At 49.4% G+C, this 17,789-nt stretch overlaps 1 protein-coding gene across 1 annotated transcript in view; it reads left to right on the top strand.

Annotated features, from left to right (window-relative positions):
• The first annotated feature begins 3,392 nt into the window (after positions 1-3,392).
• The window catches only part of ACAP1 (ArfGAP with coiled-coil, ankyrin repeat and PH domains 1), a 76,522-nt gene continuing 62,125 nt past the window's right edge, over positions 3,393-17,789 (top strand). Inside the window, exon 1 of the mRNA XM_082255105.1 lies at positions 3,393-3,539. Coding sequence (XP_082111231.1) covers positions 3,487-3,539 — 53 coding nt within the window. The 5' untranslated portion in view covers positions 3,393-3,486. The remainder of the gene's footprint in view (positions 3,540-17,789) is intronic.

Raw genomic sequence — 17,789 nt, 5'->3', positions numbered from 1 at the left:
AGTTCTGGTATTCTGGAGCCCTCAGGATCTGTTCCTGACCTCCCCCCAGTTCTGGGATTCTGGAGCCCTCAGGATCTGCTCCTGACCTCCCCCAGTTCTGGTATTCTAGAGCCCCTATGCCCTCAAGATCTGCTCCTGGTCTCCCCCCAGTTCTGGTATTTTGGAGCCCCTATGCCCTCAAGATCTGCTCCTGATCTCCCCCCAGTTCTGGTATTCTGGAGTCCTCAGGATCTGTTCCTGACCTCCCCCAGTTCTGGTATTCTGGAGCCCTCAGGATCTGTTCCTGACCTCCCCCCAGTTCTGGTATTCTGGAGCCCTCAGGATCTGTTCCTGACCTCCCCCCAGTTCTGGTATTCTGGAGCCCTCAGGATCTGCTCCTGACCTCCCCCCAGTTCTGGTATTCTGGAGCCCTCAGGATCTGTTCCTGACCTCCCCCCAGTTCTGGGATTCTGGAGCCCTCAGGATCTGCTCCTGACCTCCCCCAGTTCTGGTATTCTAGAGCCCCTATGCCCTCAAGATCTGCTCCTGGTCTCCCCCCAGTTCTGGTATTCTGGAGTCCTCAGGATCTGTTCCTGACCTCCCCCCTTGTTCTGGTATTCTGGAGCCCCCATGCCTTCGAGATCTGCTCCTGACCTCCCCCCATTTCTGGTATTCTGGATCCCCCCATGCCCTCGGGATCTGCTCCTGATCATCTCCCTCCAGTTCTGGTATTCTGGAGCCCCCATGCCCCCAGGATCTGCTCCTGACCTCCCGCCAGTTCTGGTATTCTGGAGCCCCCATACCCTCAGGATCTGCTCCTGACCTCCCGCCAGTTCTGGTATTCTGGAGCCCCCATACCCTCGGGATCTGCTCCTGATCATCTCCCCCCAGTTCTGGTATTCTGGAGCCCCCATGCCCTCAAGATCTGCTCCTGATCTCTCCCCAGTTCTGTTATTCTGGAGCCCCCATACCCTCGGGATCTGCTCCTGATCATCTCCCCCCAGTTCTGGTATTCTGGAGCCCCCATGCCCTCAGGATCTGCTCCTGACCTCCCCCAGTCCCAGTGATCTAGAGCCAAAAAAAAGAAAAGGAAAAAGTGCTTCTATGTGTAGCATTTATTGAAGCAATCTAAACTGGCAACTCACATAAAATAAATGGTAATCAGGCTCCTCCAGACATCCGCTGTCCGCACATTCCCGGACTCTGGAACCACCGTAGTGTCAGGAGAGCGAGGCCAGCCAGTCACTATACTTCCATGGTGGAGATCAGGGCAGCCATCAGAAATTTTGGGGCCCCTTACACAGCTTTAGGGTTGGGCCCCTCTGGGCCTGACCACCAACATTCCAAAGGGCCCACCCTCTGGCCATCCCACTGAATCGCCTACTGGCCATCCCACCAAGTCCTTCAGTGCCCCCACTTCTATTTTCTTATAACTTAATAAATTCAAATGAATCCAATCCATCAAAGAGACATCCCCATATATTCAGCAAAGGGACATCCCAATCCAAAAAAGAGACGCCCTCATATATTCAGCAAAGAGACATCCCAATCAAGTAAAGAGATGGCCTCATAAATTTAGCCAAGAGATATCCCAATCCAGCAAAGAGACGGCCACATTCAGCAAATAAAAATCCCAATCCAGTAAAGAGACAACCTCATATATTCAGCTAAGAGATATCCCAATCCAGCAAAGAGACAGCCTCCTATTTTCAGCAAAGAGACAGCCCTTCAGCTGCATCGACTTACTCTGCAGCCGCTATGTTTCAGCAATTGCTAGTTACTACAGCTGCAACTACTCGGTCTCCTTGGTTGGGGCCTGGGCAGCTGGGCCCCTTGGAACGCCTGGGCCCCTTACATGTGTATGGGCTGTCCCCCCCTGATGGCTGCCCTGGTGGAGATGGAGAAGCAGCCAATAGAGCGGTGCTGTTGGAATGCTGCGGTAGCGGAATGACGTCACAGCGGTAGAATGCGCAGTACCGAATGGGGGCATGCATGGTCCTTTCTCACGCTAACCATCTTCTCCTCTTATATGGCGGACTTTTAATGAACATTTGAATATTTTTTGTGTGCTTCTGGTGGTTCACCCTGGGGAGCCTGTGTTACCTTTTATTCCAGTGATCTGGAGCCCCTAAACCCTCAGGATATACTTCCAATTATTCTCCCCCCCCCCCCCCCCCCCGTCCTCAGGACCTCCTCCTGCCCTCTCCCCAGTTCTGATGTTCCAGACCCTTCTCGGGATCTGCTCCTGATCTCCCCCCAGTTCTGGTAATCTGGAGCCCCCCATGCCCTTGGGATCTGCTCCTAGTCTCCCCCCCATTCTTGAGATCCAGAACCCCTCTGCTTTCAGGATCTGCTCCTGACCTCTCCTCAGTTCCAATAAGCAGGAGCCCCGGGCCCTTGGGATCTGCTCCCAAAATTTTGGTGATCTGGAGTCGCCCCCCCCCCCCCCCACGGAATCTGCTTCGGACCTCCTCTTAGTTCTGGTAATCCAGAGCCTCAGGCCCTTGGGATCCACTCCCCACCTGCTCCTAGTTCTGGATGATCCAGAGCTCCCTGTGCCTTTGGAATCTGCCCTCACCTTCTTTCTGGTGATCTGGAGTCGCCCATACCCTGTACTGTCAGGTGAGTGGGTGGTGGGGTCATGACCTGGAGGTCACACAGCCCAGCGCTATCAGGTATGGGGGGGTCATGACCTGGAGAACACATAGCCTAGTGCTATCCGGGGGGGGTCATGACCTGAAGGTCACACAGCCCAGTGCTTCGGGGGGGGGGGTGGTTATGACATAGAGGTCGCACAGCCCAGTGCTATCGGGGGGGGGGGGGGGGTTATGACCTGGAGGTCGCACAGCCCAGCGCTGTCAGGTATGGGGGTCATGACCTGGAGGTCGCACAGCCCAGCACTGTCAGGTATGGGGGGGTCATGACCTAGAGGTCACACAGCCCAGCACTGTCAGGTATGGGGGGGTCATGACCTAGAGGTCACACAGCCCAGCGCTGTCAGGTATGGGGGGGTCATGACCAGGAGGTCGCACAGCCCAGTGCTATCCGGGGGGGGGGGGGGTCATGACCTGGAGAACACACAGACCAGCGGCTGTCAGGTATGGGGGGGTCATGACCTGGAGGTCACACAGCTGAAATGACAGAACAATGGAGAGGCCACCATGCTGGGCAGGATGGACTACAACCCCAGCCAGGTTTTTCCCTGCTATCTGGAGCATCATTGGAGGGATTTCCCCTCACGTCCTGTCCCGGTGACAACAGTCAGGGCAGCGCAGGCAGAGACTGTGAATGGCGGTTGCTGTGTTTTGTACCAGCAGACTGTCCGGCAATCTTTTGTGGTCCATGTGATGTGGCCCCCCAGCATGGGAGCGGAGGGGCCCGGCGTCATGTCCTGGCTGTTCTCCGTCTCTCCTCCCCACCTGGTGGGTGTCTCTGCTGCTCTCTTCCTTCCTGGGGAAGTCAGTCTCTTCCTCCTCTGCAGGTTGTGTCGTCTCTGCTGGAGGAGCCATGACCGTTACGCTGGACTTTGAGGAATGTCTGACCGACTCCCCCCATACCAGGTAAGACCATGGTGGGGTCCCGGGACCTCCGCCCCAACCCCCCCCCCCCCAACTCTGCTCCCCTGCCAGGGGTGGAGTCCCTCCAACTGGCACTGTGCGCAGGATACTGATGGAGGATTTACATGACGAGACTTTTCTCAGCTGGGGCCCCTGGCTGTCTGGAAACCCCGGTGCAAGATTCTGGGGCCACACCAGCATGGCTGGGAGATGACGCATGAAAGGTGCGATATTCTGCACTGTGGGATGTAATGTGTGGGGAGGAGTTACAGCAATCCTCAGAAGTAATGCTCTGCATGAGTATTGGTGCAATGTAATGCACCAGTATCATAGATGCAATGTTCTGCAGTGAGCTCAGTGACGTCAGGATGCAATGTTCTGCAGTGAGCTCAGTGACGTCAGGATGCAATGTTCTGCAGTGAGCTCAGTGACGTCAGGATGCAATGTTCTGCAGTGAGCTCAGTGACGTCAGGATGCAATGTCCTGCAGTGAGCCCAGTGACGTCAGGATGCAGGGAGCTCAGTGACGTCGGGATGCAATGTTCTGCAGTGAGCTTAGTGACGTCAGGATGCAATGTTCTGCAGTGAGCTCAGTGACGTCAGAATGCAGGGAGCTCAGTGACGTCGGGATGCAATGTTCTGCAGTGAGCCCACTGACCTCAGGATGCAATGTTCTGCAGTGAGCCCACTGACCTCAGGATGCAATGTTCTGCAGTGAGCTCAGTGACCTCAGGATGCAATGTTCTGCAGCGAGACCAGTGACCTCAGGATGCAATGTTCTGCAGTGATCCACTGACCACAGGATGCAATGTTCTGCACTGAGCCCGGTGACCTCAGGATGCAATGATCTGCAGTGAGCCCAGTGACGGGATGCAATGTTCTGCAGTGAGCCCACTGACCTCAGGATGCAATGTTCTGCAGTGAGCCCAGTGACCTCAGGATGCAATGATCTGCAGTGAGCCCAGTGACGTTGGGATGCAATGTTCTGCAGTGAGCCCAGTGACCTCAGGATGCAATGTTCTGCAGGGAGCTCAGTGACGTCAGGATGCAATGTTCTGCAGTGAGACCACTGACCTCAGGATGCAATGTTCTGCACTGAGCCCGGTGACCTCAGGATGCAATGTTCTGCAGTGAGCCCAGTGACCTCAGGATGCAATGTTCTGCAGTGAGCTTAGTGACGTCAGGATGCAATGTTCTGCAGTGAGCTCAGTGACGTCAGGATGCAATGTTCTGCACTGAGACCACTGACCTCAAGATGCAATGTTCTGCAGTGAGCCCACTGACCTCAGGATGCAATGTTCTGCAGTGAGCCCAGTGACCTCAGGATGCAATGATCTGCAGTGAGCCCAGTGACGTTGGGATGCAATGTTCTGCAGGGAGCTCAGTGACGTCAGGATGCAATGTTCTGCAGTGAGACCACTGACCTCAGGATGCAATGTTCTGCACTGAGCCCGGTAACCTCAGGATGCAATGTTCTGCAGTGAGCCCAGTGACCTCAGGATGCAATGATCTGCAGTGAGCCCAGTGATGTTGGGATGCAATGTTCTGCAGTGAGCCCACTGACCTCAGGATGCAATGATCTGCAGTGAGCCCAGTGACGTTGGGATGCAATGATCTGCAGTGAGCCCAGTGATGTTGGGATGCAATGTTCTGCAGTGAGCCCAGTGACCTCAGGATGCAATGTTCTGCAGTGACCTCAGGATGCAATGTTCTGCAGCATCTGGCTCTATCTCTGATCATACAGGGATGTAATGTTCTGCAGGGGGCGGGGTCACATCTAGAATTGGGGACAGTGGGGGGTCCCCTCACTCCATGTCCTGTGAAGGTGAATGGAGCCCCGGCTGCGGAGAGTGGTGGGGGAGGGGGGAGGGGTGTAGAAGGTCATAGAGATGTGATGAGAAGGAAAATCAATACCTGATCACTGATCAATACATTTCCAACCCGCTGCTGTGTGTCTGAAATCTATCAATTACCCATCCATCCCTCCATCCATCCCTCCAGTGTCAGGCTGTGGGAAGTGTCTGGCAGGTGGAGGGTTAATGCTCCCTATCTAGGTGTAGATCCCCCCTCCCCCCCCAGTCCTCGTTGTGTCACTGCGGCAGGAAGTGAGATGGTGACAGGAAACCGCCAGCATTGCTCAGTGTGTGTTCATCACCGTGTGCTGCCTGCACCGTCCTCCCCCAGCTCAGAGCCCCCCCCCCCCCGCGACATACCTCTGGGTGTAATGGGATCTATGGGGCCCCCGGGACACCCCTCTGATTGGGTGTAATGGGGCCCCCGGGATATACCTCTGATTGGGTGTAATGGGATCCATGGGGCCCCCGGGACACCCCTCTGATTGGGTGTAATGGGGCCCCCGGGATATACCTCTGATTGGGTGTAATGGGATCCATGGGGCTCCCGGGATATATCTCTGATTGGGTGTAATGGGATCCATGGGGCTCCCGGTATATATCTCTGATTGGGTGTAATGGGATCCATGGGGCCCCCGGGACAAATCTCTGATTGGGTGTAATGGGATCCATGGGCCCCCGGGGATATATCTCTGATTGGGTGTAATGGGATCCATGGGCCCCCGGGAAACACCTCTGATTGGGTGTAATGGGATCCATGGGGCCCCTGGGATATATCTCTGATTGGGTGTAATGGGATCCATGGGGCCCCTGGGATATATCTCTGATTGGGTGTAATGGGATCCATGGGGCCCCCGGGGGACATAACTCTGATTGGATGTAATGGGATCCATGGGGTCCCCCGGACCCACCTCTGCTTGGGTGTAATGGGATCCATGGGGCCCACGGGAAACACCTCTGATTGGGTGTAATGGGATCTATGGGGCCCACGGGAAACACCTCTGATTGGGTGTAATGGGATCCATGGGACACGCCTCTGATTTCCTAGGAAATGAATCTATAATCTAGTCAGTCATTGGGAGGAGAAGAACTACTACAACCAGCATCTAACATTACCCATCAGTATATAGATGTACACCAGTATAGAAGTAATACAAGCTTTCTATAAGAGATCCCTCCAGATGAGTGTTGCTGGGCCCCCTGAGGACGATGGAGATCTTGGTGTCAGAGATCTGAAGACTGGATCATTGCTGGTGAGAAGATCCTTCATCTGTTGTCCAGCCAGCCTGGAACGGAGCTTCTCACCAGCAGGAACTGTGGTGTGGTCCTGGATCTCAGAGTCCGCCTATTTACTCTGCACTTTGGTCCCCGCCACCCCTAATCGTTTCTGATCGCCCGTGTGACTGGACCGCTAATCCTGTGATCCTGACGTGGCCCCCAGAAGCCTAACCTGGCTCTAGCCTATGCTGGCTACTGAGCCCTAAGCAGGATAGGACCTCAGACCGGAAGGGGCGGGGTTACCGAGAATAACAGGAGCTGTATATAAACTATATTCTAATAATGGGGTTCACCTACTAATATACAGGAAGGTGACCACTCCCCACATCCAGGAGCGGAGACCCCGCTATCTATCACTGTGAGGTAATAACAAGGAGGGGGAGGAGATACTCTGTCACAAGGGTTTAGGTACACACTCAGCAGCTAAACTATTCGATCACAGGAATACCTACAGTCCCTTCTGGCTCGGGGTTTAGTGGCATAGATAGGACGTGGCTGAGACCTCTCTCTCTTCATTTCCTCCTTCTGGGGTTTCAATTCCATCAACCCAGGGACAGGAAGAGCATACATAATACATTTACAAACAGTAGAGGGCAGCAGATCCCTGTAACGCTCCTGCGTTTCTTATATGGTGTGGATTTTCAGCTGCAGAAATAGTTCCACTTCAGTAGTCATGTAAGAGATATGCTGAGATACCATTCCCAACCTCAATGACTCATCATGTGTGGAAGGTCTCATTTCAGCCAGTAAATACACACAATTAGCAAGCTGGTTCCTAGAATGACTTTATGTATGTGGTAACACAATGATGAAGGTTGAGGGATAGGTTGAGTGGAGGTGGTAGGTGATAGACACTTGAAGGTGAGACAGTAGCAGATGGATGCAGGAAGGTTTAGCAATGTTGTATGATAGCAGATGATAGAATAGCAGGTGGACATACAAAAGAGATCAACCCAGTGCAGGAATAAGTAGCAGTAGTCTCAAGAGCTAGCAATCTAGTTATGCAGATGTGATAAACAGTCTTTACTATGCAGAGCTAGATAGTGTAAGCTTAGTATAAGTTTATAGAGAATTCCCCTGCGGGGTACTTAGCACTATTAGCGATACAGCCGAAGGGTGGTTCAGGAGAGGCGGATGATCCAGTAGCGGGATACAGGGATCAGCAGCAGCGAGGTTCCGTCAGCGAAGTAAGCTTGCAAGCATGGAAGCTTCAAGCAAGGTTAGCATCCAGGTAAGGGTGTTTGAACGAACACATGTGAGTGAGAACCGGCGCTTTAAATAGCCATCTAGTCCGGCGCTGGGTGATGACAGCTCCAGTCTTAAAGGTGTATGCGCACCTTTCCAAAAGTAAATGGTGGGGCGCATACACTTGTGGAAAGTGTAATTTAGGGTACCAAAGGTACCGGAACATTACAATACCCCCCCCTTAAGGCCTGCTCCTGAAGGCCTCTGGAGCTGGTTTGTCTGGGTATCTCGCATGAAAATTGCGGATTAATCTAGGGGCATGTATTTCAGAGGTGTTTAGCCAGGTGTCGTCTTGGGGCCCATAGTTCTTCCATCTAACCAAGTACTGAAGTCTTCTTCTGTAGATACGAGAATCCAGAATCTCTTTTATCTCGTATTCTTCTCCACCTTCAACTTGTACAGGAGGGGGAGGTGGAATATTAGGCCTTATTCCTTGGTCCGGAACATGGGGTTTTAGTAGCGACACATGGAAAATGGGATGGATTTTTAGGTCCATTGGCAATGTAAGCTGCACTGCAGCTTTTCCAATAAGTTTCTTGATTGGGAAAGGTCCCAAGAACAGAGGTCCAAGCTTTTTGCTAGGGATCTTCAGTCTCAAGTTTTTTGTTGAGAGCCAAACGAGGTCCCCGATAGTGTACTGTGGAGAAGGTCTTCTACGAAGATCATAGTACTTCTTTTGTTGACTGTGAGCGTGTGCAATGGTAGTATTTAGTAAACCCAGAGAATCCTTTATTTGGGTAAGATAGTCTGAGGCTACTGGGTTATTTGAAGGAAGGATGCGTGGAGGGAGAATAGAGGGATGGAACCCATAGTTCAAGTAGAACGGACTCTGCTTGGTTGTACTGTGAGTTGCGTTGTTGTAGGCAAATTCTGCCAGGGGGAGAAGATCCAACCAATCATCCCGTTGGTAAGAAGTGTAACAACGTAAATACTGCTCGATGCATTGGTTGACTCTTTCAGTCTGTCCGTTGGTCTGCGGATGGTAAGGAGAAGTGAGCTTCCGCTCAATCCGTAGTATGTGACATAGTTCTTGCCAGAATTTAGAAATAAATTGGGATCCACGGTCAGACAGAAGAGTTTTTGGGATACCATGTAATCTGAAGACATGTTTCATCAGGAGTTCTGCCGTTTGTTTGGACGAAGGTAGTCTGCGAATAGCAATGAAATGTGCCATTATTGTCAGATGGTCCACTGACACCAAGATGGTATTAAATCCTTTGGAAGGGGGCAATTCTACGATGAAGTCCAATGACAGAACCTCCCATGGAGTTTGGGGTATTGGTAGACTGCATAGTAGACCGGATGGTCTCGTAGTGTCAATTTTGGACCTGGCACAGACATTGCATGAAGAGACGAATTTTTGTATAGATGTTTTCATGTCAGGCCACCAGAATTGTCTGGTAATCAGATTAAGAGTCTTTGTCATACCCATATGTCCTGCCATAGGCACATCATGCGATAATTCCAAGATCTTGGTGCGTAGGGTAGGTGGTATGTAAAGTTTGTCGTTGTAGTAGAGGAAGCCTTCTGCATCAGTATTTAGTTGTGGTGGGGGTGAATCCAACCTTATACCATGCAGAACCTCTTCCTTCAAGGAACGGACAACTCCAATAATGCGTTTGTGAGGTATTATAGGAACGGAAGGAATTTCAAAGTAGTTTTCTTCAGTTAGTCGTGATAGTGCATCCGCCTTTTTGTTCTTATCTGCAGGTGTGTAGGTCACTAGGAAGTTAAACCTTAGAAAGAATAGTGACCATCGTACCTGTCGATGCGAGAGAGTTTTGCTAGTCTGAAGATATTGGAGGTTTTTATGGTCCGTGTATATAATTATTGGTAGTTGGGTGCCTTCGAGTAAATGTCGCCAATTCTCCAGAGCCAATTTTATAGCAAGCAGTTCCTTCTCACCCACGGGGTAATTTATCTCTGGACTGCTCAGGGATTTAGAAAAAAAGGCGACTGGATGAAGTGGTGAAGTGTGGGTAGGTCGTTGGGAGAGTATTGCTCCTACTGCCATGTTTGACGCATCTACCTCCAGAATGTATTGGAGGGATGGGTCTGGATGGCGTAATATGGGAGCGGAAGTAAACCTTGTCTTTAACAGGTGAAAAGCCTTATTTGCTTCTTCTGACCATTTAAATGGTATTTTTATGCTAGTGAGCTGTGTGAGGGGTCTCACAATAGCAGAAAAGTTTTTTATGAACTTCCTGTAGAAATTGGAAAATCCCAGGAATCGCTGTAGCGCCTTGCGTGTAGTTGGTGTAGGCCAATCCTGAATGCAGGATATTTTACTCATGTCCATCTCGATTCCTGTTTTGGATATGATGTAGCCTAGAAAGAGTACCTCGTCTTTATGGAACAAGCATTTCTTCAGCTTCACATAAAGATTATGTGCAAGCAATCTCGATAATACAAGTCTTACATGTCTTATGTGTTCAGACAGGGATCGTGAATATATAAGTATATCGTCCAGATATACCACAACACAGACATCTAGTAAGTCTTTAAAAATATCGTTTATAAATCGTTGGAAAACTGCAGGGGCATTGCATAGGCCGAATGGCATCACAAGATATTCGAACAATCCGTATCTAGTTCTGAATGCAGTCTTCCACTCGTGTCCATCACGGATTCGAATGAGATTGTATGCTCCTTTCAGGTCTAATTTTGAAAAATAGGTAGCTCCACGCACCTGCTCAATGAGCTCAGGGATAAGCGGTAGAGGATAGCGATCTTTTATTGTGATAGCATTCAATTTCCTGTAGTCGATGATAGGTCTGAGACTTGAATCTTTATTGCGAACAAAAAAGAGTCCTGCTGCTGTGGAAGAAGTGGAAGGTCTAATAAAACCTTTTTCCAAATTCTCATCCAAATAGGTTTTGAGATGGGCAAGTTCATCCTGTGAAAGAGGATAAACATGACCGAACGGCAATTTGCTATTTGGGAGTAGATCAATGCTACAATCATAGTCTCGATGAGGAGGTAATGCTTGAGCATTTTTCTCAAGAAAAACCTCAGAAAGATCCTGATAACATAGTGGTGCAATCTCATCTGTCACCACAGACAGAATCTTCCCGGAAAACGGGAGTTTACACGTTTCCTCGCAATAACAAGAAGGGAAGGTCAAGGACCGTTTCTTCCAATCTATGGTTGGTTGGTGTGTGTGCAACCAGGGAAGTCCCAACACAATGGGAAAGTGGGGTGATGGTATTAAATCGAAGGTAGAAGTCTCCCTATGAGACTCGTTAATAGTGACTAGAAGTGCTTGTGTCTGATCAGTGATCGGACCAGAGGATAACGGAACACCGGTAATAAGACTTACTGAGACAGGTTTGAGTTTAGAAATAATAGGAATTTTATTTAAAGCAGCAAAACATATATCCATATAATTTCCACAAGATCCTGTGTCAATCATGGCCTTAGTAGTAATCCTGTTCTGGTCCCACTGTAATGTCAAAAAAACAGAAATGTAGGGGTTAGTGAATGAAGTTGTCAATCCTCCTAGAGAGACATGTGAACACTCACCCTTCTTTTTGTTGACTAGGGGACAGACGTTTATCTTGTGATCCGGGGATGCACAGTACAAGCAGAGATTTTCATTTCGTCTTTTGGCTTTTTCCATAGTTGATAGCGGTGGGCGTATGGTTCCTATCTCCATAGGAACGGCCAGACTCCGAGAGGAAACGGATAATGGCATTCCCATCTTTTCAGCCTTTCTTTCTCGTAGTCTTCTATCTATGGTAATACTGAGTTGTATTAATGCATCCAGGGTTTTTGGCAGATCCGCTCGGGCGAGCTCGTCCTTAACGGCTTCTGATAGGCCAAGCCTAAATTGGGTTTTCAGAGATGCATCATTCCATTCTGAATCAAGGGTCCATCTCTTGAACTCTGCGACAAAGTCTTCTACAGGCCTCCTTCCTTGTTTCAAGGATCTTAACTGAAGATCAGCAGTACTCTGCCTATTGGGGTCATCATATAGGCTAGTGAGCTCTGCCAGGAACAAGGCATAGGAGTTGAGAAGCTGGTCGTTTTTCTCAAAAAGAGAATCTGCCCAGGCTCGAGGATCGCTTGATGGGTAAGAAATAATAGTACAAACCTTAATGTGATCAGTAAGGTAGGTACGAGGTTTTAGCAAAAAAAGTAACTCACATGCGTTTTTAAATTCGCGAAATTTTTTGCGATCGCCTGTAAATACCAAAGGGGGATTTATCTTGGGTTCAGGGGACTGAGCAGAGGTAAGTTGTGTCAGTCTAATTACCTGCTGCGACAGAGCCTGATTGTCTTCTTTTAATTCAGCAAGTGCGTGTATTAACGCAGATACTTGCTGTTTTAATTGTGTCACCTGAGTGGTTATTTCTGCTGAATCCATTTTTAGGTTCGTTCAATCTGTAACGCTCCTGCGTTTCTTATATGGTGTGGATTTTCAGCTGCAGAAATAGTTCCACGTCAGTAGTCATGTAAGAGATATGCTGAGATACCATTCCCAACCTCAATGACTCATCATGTGTGGAAGGTCTTATTTCAGCCAGTAAATACACACAATTAGCAAGCTGGTTCCTAGAGTGACTTTATGTATGTGGTAACACAATGATGAAGGTTGAGGGATAGGTTGAGTGGAGGTGATAGGTGATAGACACTTGAAGGTGAGACAGTAGCAGATGGATGCAGGAAGGTTTAGCAATGTTGTATGATAGCAGATGATAGAATAGCAGGTGGACATACAAAAGAGATCAACCCAGTGCAGAAAAGTAGCAGTAGTCTCAAGAGCTAGCAATCTAGTTATGCAGATGTGATAAACAGTCTTTACTATGCAGAGCTAGATAGTGTAAGCTTAGTATAAGTTTATAGAGAATTCCCCTGCGGGGTACTTAGCACTATTAGCGATACAGCCGAAGGGTGTTTCAGGAGAGGCGGATGATCCAGTAGCGGGATACAGGGATCAGCGCAGCGAGGTTCCGTCAGCGAAGTAAGCTTGCAAGCATGGAAGCTTCAAGCAAGGTTAGCATCCAGGTAAAGGTGTTTGAACGAACACATGTGAGTGAGAACCGGCGCTTTAAATAGCCATCTAGTCCGGCGCTGGGTGATGACAGCTCCAGTCTTAAAGGTGTATGCGCACCTTTCCAAAAGTAAATGGTGGGGCGCATACACTTGTGGAAAGTGTAATTTAGGGTACCAAAGGTACCGGAACATTACAATCCCTCCGCCTGCTCTTCTGTTCATACTTTTTTCTACAATTTCCAATCTTCTGGTGAAGCAGTTTTTGGGCGCCTTGGCGTAGTTCTGTTGCCCCCCCCTTCTCTTCATGGCTGTGGGACGCCCCCCCCCCCCCCATGATGTAGGAATGGGTGGTCTGTACTGTACCAGGTAAGGTAAGAGGAATTGTGACTTTCCTTATAATTCCATATCTGGGAGGACATGCCACCCTCCCGTCCCATCCCGTCCTTGGTTTCTTCTGCATTGCTTGCTACACTACTGAGGACGCAGAGAACGGGGGAGGGGTGTCCTCAAAAGGTTACCAGTGTCCAGTCACCTGGAGGCTCCACCCATAATGCATGTCATGTGCTGTCCTACATGATATGGAATGTACAGGTGAGTCACAATCTCCTGGGTGGAAATGGGGGGGGGGGTAGGGTTGTCAGAGGTTCCATTGGGCCTTGAAGATGGTTTCCTCTTCTCAAAGTGATTCTAAAGGAAGCCGGGACCTCCTCAGCGGAGCCGGGACTTCCACCAGTCTCTGACGTGTCTGTGACCCCCAATGGTGCCGGTGGGACTGGAGAAGAGGGAAATAAAGTCCTCAAATACACTTTATCCCATTTCGACCCCCTGAGCAATCCATCCATTGGGTTCAAATTCACCAAAAACCAGCAGAGGGGCTCGGTAACCAGCAGTTCCCAACCGGCCCAAAGCAAATGATGGCCAATCACAGCCAATCTTAACATGGGTCTTTATGGAGCTTGCTTTGTGCACTGGTCCAATCATTTGGTGGAGGGGGGATTATGGTGTGGGGGGAGGGGGGATTACGGTGTGGGGTTGTTTTTCAGGGGTTGGGATTGGCCCCTCAGTTCCAGTGAAGGGAACTCTTAAGGCGTCAGCATACCAAGACATTTTGGACAATTTCATGCTGCCAACTTTGTGGGAGGAGTTTGGGGATGGCCCCTTCTTGTTCCAACATGACTGCGCACCAGTGCACAAAGCAAGGTCCATAAAGACATGGATGAGCAGAGTTTGGGGTGGAGGAACTTGACTGTCCTGCACCTCAACTACAAAGGAAGTGCTATCCCCAAACTTTTCCACAAGGTTGGGTGCAAGACATTGTCCACCTTGAGAGTTCCATTCACTGGGGAAATCGCCCAGTACAAATACCCCCCAAATCACCCCCAGTACAAATACCCCCCAAATTACCCCCCCCCCCCAGTACAAATACCCCCAAAATCACCACCCCAGTACAAATACCCCCCAAATCACCCCCTCCCAGTACAAATACCCCCAAAATCACCACCCCAGTATGAATATTCCCAAAATCACCACCCCAGTACAAATACCCCCCAAATCACCCCTTTCTAGAAAGTAGACAGTCCGAGGTATTTAGTACGAGGAATGGGGAGTTTTTTGAAGTTGTAATTAATATTTTTTTACACTTTGCTGTTAGAATGAAGATCATTGTAATAACAAGGCTTTCAGCTGTCATCAATGAGTTCCATTGGTGACAGCTGTGCTCAGTAGTGATCTGTGATTGGCTACAGCTAATCACATGGTACAGGGTGCTGTGATTGGTCCAGGTACCGGGTAATAGCTGTGGGCCAATCACAGCATAAGGAAACACAGCTGTTATGAATGAATTCATTTGTAACAACTTTGTTGACATTGTGATGATGTGATTGCATAGCGATCCCCTGATTACTGGGATCCGGAATCTGCTGTGTTCAGTGGACACAGCAGTCATAAGGGGGGGGGCTGCGTGCCCCTAAACTGGAGTCGGTAAAATGATGTACATGTGCTTTATTTTGTCTGCACGTGGTGCCCAGCTGCAGTATATGTATTGCCCCTGGTTGGCATGGGCAGCGGCAGTCTTAGGGAATCCGCTCTTCCCTTTGCCGGGGGGGGAGGGGGACATCCTATCCTCTAGCAGGCTGACACTGAAAAGAGGCCTGGGTCTCTCCAATTGGCAGTCACACGATTTCCATGTGACGTCATCGTTGGGATCCCGCTATTGAGTTGCTGAAATATTTCTTTAGAAAACCGCCCTCCAAATGTTCCAAAGAACTCCATGGACGATGTGGTCTTCTAAAGAACTCCATGGACGATGTGGTCTTCTAAAGAACTCCATGGACGATGTGGTCTTCTAAAGAACTCCATGGACTATGTGGTCTTCTAAAGAACTCCATGGACTATGTGGTCTTCTAAAGAACTCCATGGACTATGTGGTCTTCTAAAGAACTCCATGGACTATGTGGTCTTCTAAAGAACTCCATGGACTATGTGGTCTTCTAAAGAACTCCATGGACGATGTGGTCTTCTAAAGAACTCCATGGACGATGTGGTCTTCTAAAGAACTCCATGGACGATGTGGTCTTCTAAAGAACTCCATGGACTCCGTGGTCTTCTAAAGAACTCCATGGACTCCGTGGTCTTCTACAGAACTCCATGGACTATGTGGTCTTCTAAAGAACTCCATGGACTATGTGGTCATCTAAAGAACTCCATGGACTCCGTGGTCTTCTAATGTTATTACATTTTGACAAGCCGGGAGTTTGCTTCCCCCCTCCTCTGGAGGCCTGAGGCTGCCTGTAGACAATGTAGCTATTCTTTGAGGTCAGAGAGCCTGAAACAATGTTCTTGAGGAGCCGGCTGTGGGACTTCTCCATAAGGGTCTGAAGAAGGTCTCCTTCACTGGACTGTGTCCAGAGGAAGCCGGAAGGTGGGCAGCCGTCCTGGGGACTTGTGAATATTGTCTGTAAATTGTGATCCCTGGTGACAGTGTGCTTTTGGGATGTATGTACCAGAGGTAGCTGTGGACTGAGATGGCTCTCAGGGTACGGTCCATCCCCCGTCTCCCCAGAAGAACCCTAGAGAGAAGAGTGTCCTCTAATTACTGTGGAAATGTTTTGGAGGATCCAATGCCCTGACCCCTCTCCTGTTTAAAGTTCTTCAAGCAATACATTTCAAAAGACATCCCCTAGACCAGTGATGGTGAACCTTGGCACCCCAGATGTTTTGGAACTACATTTCCCATGATGCTCACCTACACTGCAGAGTGCATAAGCATCATGGGAAATGTAGTTGCAAAACATCTGGGGTGGCAGGGTTCGCCATCCCTGCCCTAGACCGTCGGTGCTCAACCTGTGGCCTTCCAGCTGTAGTGAAACTACAAGTCCCATGAGGCACTGCAAGGCTGACAGTTACAAGCATGTCTCCCAAAGGCAGGGGCAGGATGAGACTTGGTAGTAGTTCTGCAAGAGTTGGAGGGCCACAGGTTTAGCACCCTTGCCCTAGACCTAGGGGGGGGAGTTATGGGAGCCGGAGTGTAAGGACTGGCGTTTGTGATGGTGGGTGGCCTCTGCACTTTTAGGGAAGAACCAGCTCCTACCAGGGGCCCCGGGGGTTAGAGCTACACAAGGAAAACCTCTTCATTCTCAGAGCCGACTGACTCTGGTAAAGTGGCTCCTCCCGATGGATACCCAAAATGGGACTCAAAACATGAAAACACAAAGAAGCACCAAACCAGATGATGGAAGAGTCCAACAAATGATTCATAATATGACCTCATAAAACAGCCAATGCACTTCGTGGGACAACATGCTTTCCTTCAGTAGGGCATAAATGGACTCGGTGAAAGGAGTTCCCATCCCAGTGTGTATTACATAGCTTGTTGTGCTGCCCCTGTTTTTATTGGGAGACTCCTTCCCATCGACACCCCACAAGCAAACAAGCGAGACGTAATATGGATTTGTCTATTCAAGCCCTGATAACTATTGCAGGCCCTGATGAAGAGACGAGGGGATGCATTGGCCGTTCTATGGGGTCATGGTATGAATCATAAACGCTACTTGGAATCTTTCACCATTTAGTTTGGTGCTCCTTCGTGTTTTCTGTCTTCCTATTGGAGAGATTTTTCCTCACTTCCTGTCCATGAGACAACAGGAAGTAAGAAGAAATCTCTACAAGTTAGGTGGAAATCTCACCTGGAACAGCTGTTCCTATTGGGAAAATGACTTGGCAGTAAAGACCCTGCAGAGGTTCTGGGCATATCTAAATGTTGAATCTCCTAAACTGGAGCCATGGCCAGAATTATAAAAACCTTCTGGCTCAATATGATTACTTTCCTACCGAGTCGCCTCTGTCCAGAACAACTTTCCTACCGCGTCGCCTCTGTCCAGAACAACTTTCCTACCGAGTCGCCTCTGTCCAGAACAACTTTCCTACCGAGTCGCCTCTGTCCAGAACAACTTTCCTACCGAGTCGCCTCTGTCCAGAACAACTTTCCTACCGAGTCGCCTCTGTTCAGAACAACTTTCCTACCGAGTCGCCTCGCCTCTGAACATCTCCAGTCTTCTTCTGTCCTGACCGAATTCTTCCATTCCCTGGATGCACTATCTGGGGATTCTCCTGAATTCCACAGCTGCTTTCCTATCATTCATGGCCTCCATTTTCTTCTCAGCAGAGATCTTTGCTTTATCATGAAACATTCAGCTCTGGAACCCCAATATCTTTTAGTGAAAAGTGAAGTTCTGGCCTTCCCGTCACTCTGGCACATTTGTACGGTTCCTCCTCACTAAACTTCAGCTTCAAGAAAACAATTCTATTACTAATTTTCCCTTTTCACTAATTGTTTCCTGTTTGGCATTCCTTCCAGCTATGAGCTGCAATATAATGAGTGTTGT

This window comes from Pelophylax lessonae (assembly GCF_965119305.1).
Source record: "Pelophylax lessonae genome assembly, chromosome: 4".
In the NCBI taxonomy this organism is placed as follows: Eukaryota; Metazoa; Chordata; class Amphibia; order Anura; family Ranidae; genus Pelophylax; species Pelophylax lessonae.
The sequence above is the reverse complement of the archived record's forward strand: the minus strand, read 5'-3'. Positions and strand labels throughout refer to the sequence as shown.